The following is a 2,131-nucleotide window of genomic DNA, read 5'->3' as shown; positions in this document are numbered from 1 at the left end:
CGAGGATGTGGATCGCCTGAGGTCAGGGGTTGGAGACCAGCCTGACCAACATGGCAAAGCCCTGTTTCTACTGAAAATACAAAAATTAGCAGGGCATGGTGACAGGCACCTGTCATCGCAGCTACTCAGGAGGCTGAGGCAGGAGAATCGCTTGAACCCTGGAGGCGGAGATTGCAGTAAGCCAAGATGGCGCCACTGCACTCCAGCCTTGCCGACAGAACGAGATCCTGTCTCAAAAAATAGATAAAGTCAAAGGATAGACCAGATACCCTTTATCCAAGCAGTGCCTGGTCCTGTTCTTCTCCAGCCTGAGGCCCAGTCTAATTTGTGGCCTGTAAAGCAAGGGCCTCCTGGGTTGAGGGCTCCTGTGAGCAAACTGCTGGTGGTGTGTGGTGCATGTGAATGGTGGAGAAACAGACAAAAGGTGGGTGTGGAGAAGAGTAGAGAAAGCACCTAGAGAGAGAAAGCTGATCTTATGTTCCATCAAACTTTGTGATTTTTTTCTATTTTTTCTTTTTTTTGACTTTGTGATTTTTGACAAGTCACTCAGCTTCTCTAAGCCTCAGCACATCTGTTAAGTGGGGAATAAGAATCCTACTTATAGACTGGGCGCAGTGGTTCATGCCCGTAATCCCAACACTTTGGGAGGCCGAGGTGGGAGGATTGCTTGAAACCAGGAGTTTGAGACCAGCCTGGGCAATATAGTGAGACCTTATCTCTGCAGAAAAATTTAAAAATTAGTTAGGCCTGGTGGCATGCACCTATAGTTCCAGCTACTCAAGAGGCTGACGTGGAAGGATCACTTGAGTCCAGGAGGTGGAGGTTTCAGTGAGCCATGATCGTGCCACTGTACTCCAGCCTGCGTGACAGAGTGAGACCCTGTCTCAAAAAAAAAAATTGAAAAAAAGAATGCCTAGAAACAGACGCACTCATTTATATGGCCGTTAATCATGTGTCAGGTTGGGGATGGTGAGAAAAGACATCCAGAAAGACTTATGGAAGCCCGCATGAGGATCGTGGAGCTGTGGCAGGGAATCTGAGGTGGGGGCCCCGAGGCTGTGCTGAGGCCTCAGGTATTGTGCGTCTCCCCTCCACAGCCCCCTACACCATCATCACTTTCCCCTTCCTGTTCGCTGTGATGTTTGGAGACTGTGGTCACGGAACCGTGATGCTCCTGGCCGCACTTTGGATGGTTCTGAATGAGAGACGCTTGCTCTCCCAGAAGACAGACAATGAGGTGAGTGTCCACTGACCGTCTTGCCCCCATTCATTTTCAGAGTATGAAAACCTGTATGTGGTTTTCACCATAGAAATAACACGTTTTTATGAAAAATAAGGGAGAGAAGGAAAGTAAAAAAGAGCCAGAATTAACCTAAAACTTCTGGCCAAAGGTAATTCCTTTGGACGGTTTGGTGCCGTTCCTTGCAGCATTTTTGAGTTTTTGTTCATGACTTAATAAGGCATCGATTTTTCTTTTTCATTATGTATTTTTTCTAACTCTGATTTTTTTTCTCTGATTATGAAAGAAATACATAATCATTGTAAACATTAGAAAAATGCAACATCTAGTGACCTAGAGAAAAATCACCAGGAATGCTTTTGGATATCTTTCCAATTTGTTTGTGCTTATCCACCAATTTTTCAAAAACTGGCATCAAGTAGTGCATACTATTTGTAGTGTTTTTACTTCAAATATCATGAGTATTTGTTCATGGCAGAAGCAGCCTGGGACCCGTGTTCTTCTGAACACTGAGAAACCCTGAACATCATTTCCCCACTCTTAAGTTTCTCCACCTTCGCAGAGTACTGTGAAGGCTGAGACAACTCGAGAGGGTGCATTGGTTCAAAGTGTATCAGCTTGCCGGGCGCAGTGGCTCACACCTGTAATCCCACCACTTTGGGAGGCCATGGTGGGTGGGTCATTTGAGATCAGGAGTTCGAGGCCAACGTGGTGAAACCCCGTCTCTACTAAAAATACAAAAATTAGCCAGGCATGGTGGTGGGCACCTGTAGTCCCAGCTACTCGGGAGGCTGAGGCTGGAGAATCTCTTGAACCTGGGAGGTGGAGGTTGCGATGAGCCGAGATCGTGCCACTTTACTCCAGCCTGGGTGACAGAGAGGGACTCCATCT

General features: G+C 46.8%; 1 protein-coding gene across 1 annotated transcript in view; it reads left to right on the top strand.

Annotated features, from left to right (window-relative positions):
- ATP6V0A4 (ATPase, H+ transporting, lysosomal V0 subunit a4) overlaps nt 1–2,131 on the top strand; it is an 87,519-nt gene that overhangs the window by 48,038 nt on the left and 37,350 nt on the right. Inside the window, exon 13 of the mRNA XM_011941556.1 lies at nt 1,098–1,237. Within this exon, the coding sequence (XP_011796946.1) occupies nt 1,098–1,237 (140 nt within the window). The remainder of the gene's footprint in view (nt 1–1,097; nt 1,238–2,131) is intronic.

The sequence above is a fragment of the Colobus angolensis genome, unplaced genomic scaffold, assembly GCF_000951035.1.
Source record: "Colobus angolensis palliatus isolate OR3802 unplaced genomic scaffold, Cang.pa_1.0 Scaffold2, whole genome shotgun sequence".
NCBI lineage: Eukaryota > Metazoa > Chordata > Mammalia > Primates > Cercopithecidae > Colobus > Colobus angolensis.
This window is presented reverse-complemented; position numbering and strand designations above follow the sequence as displayed.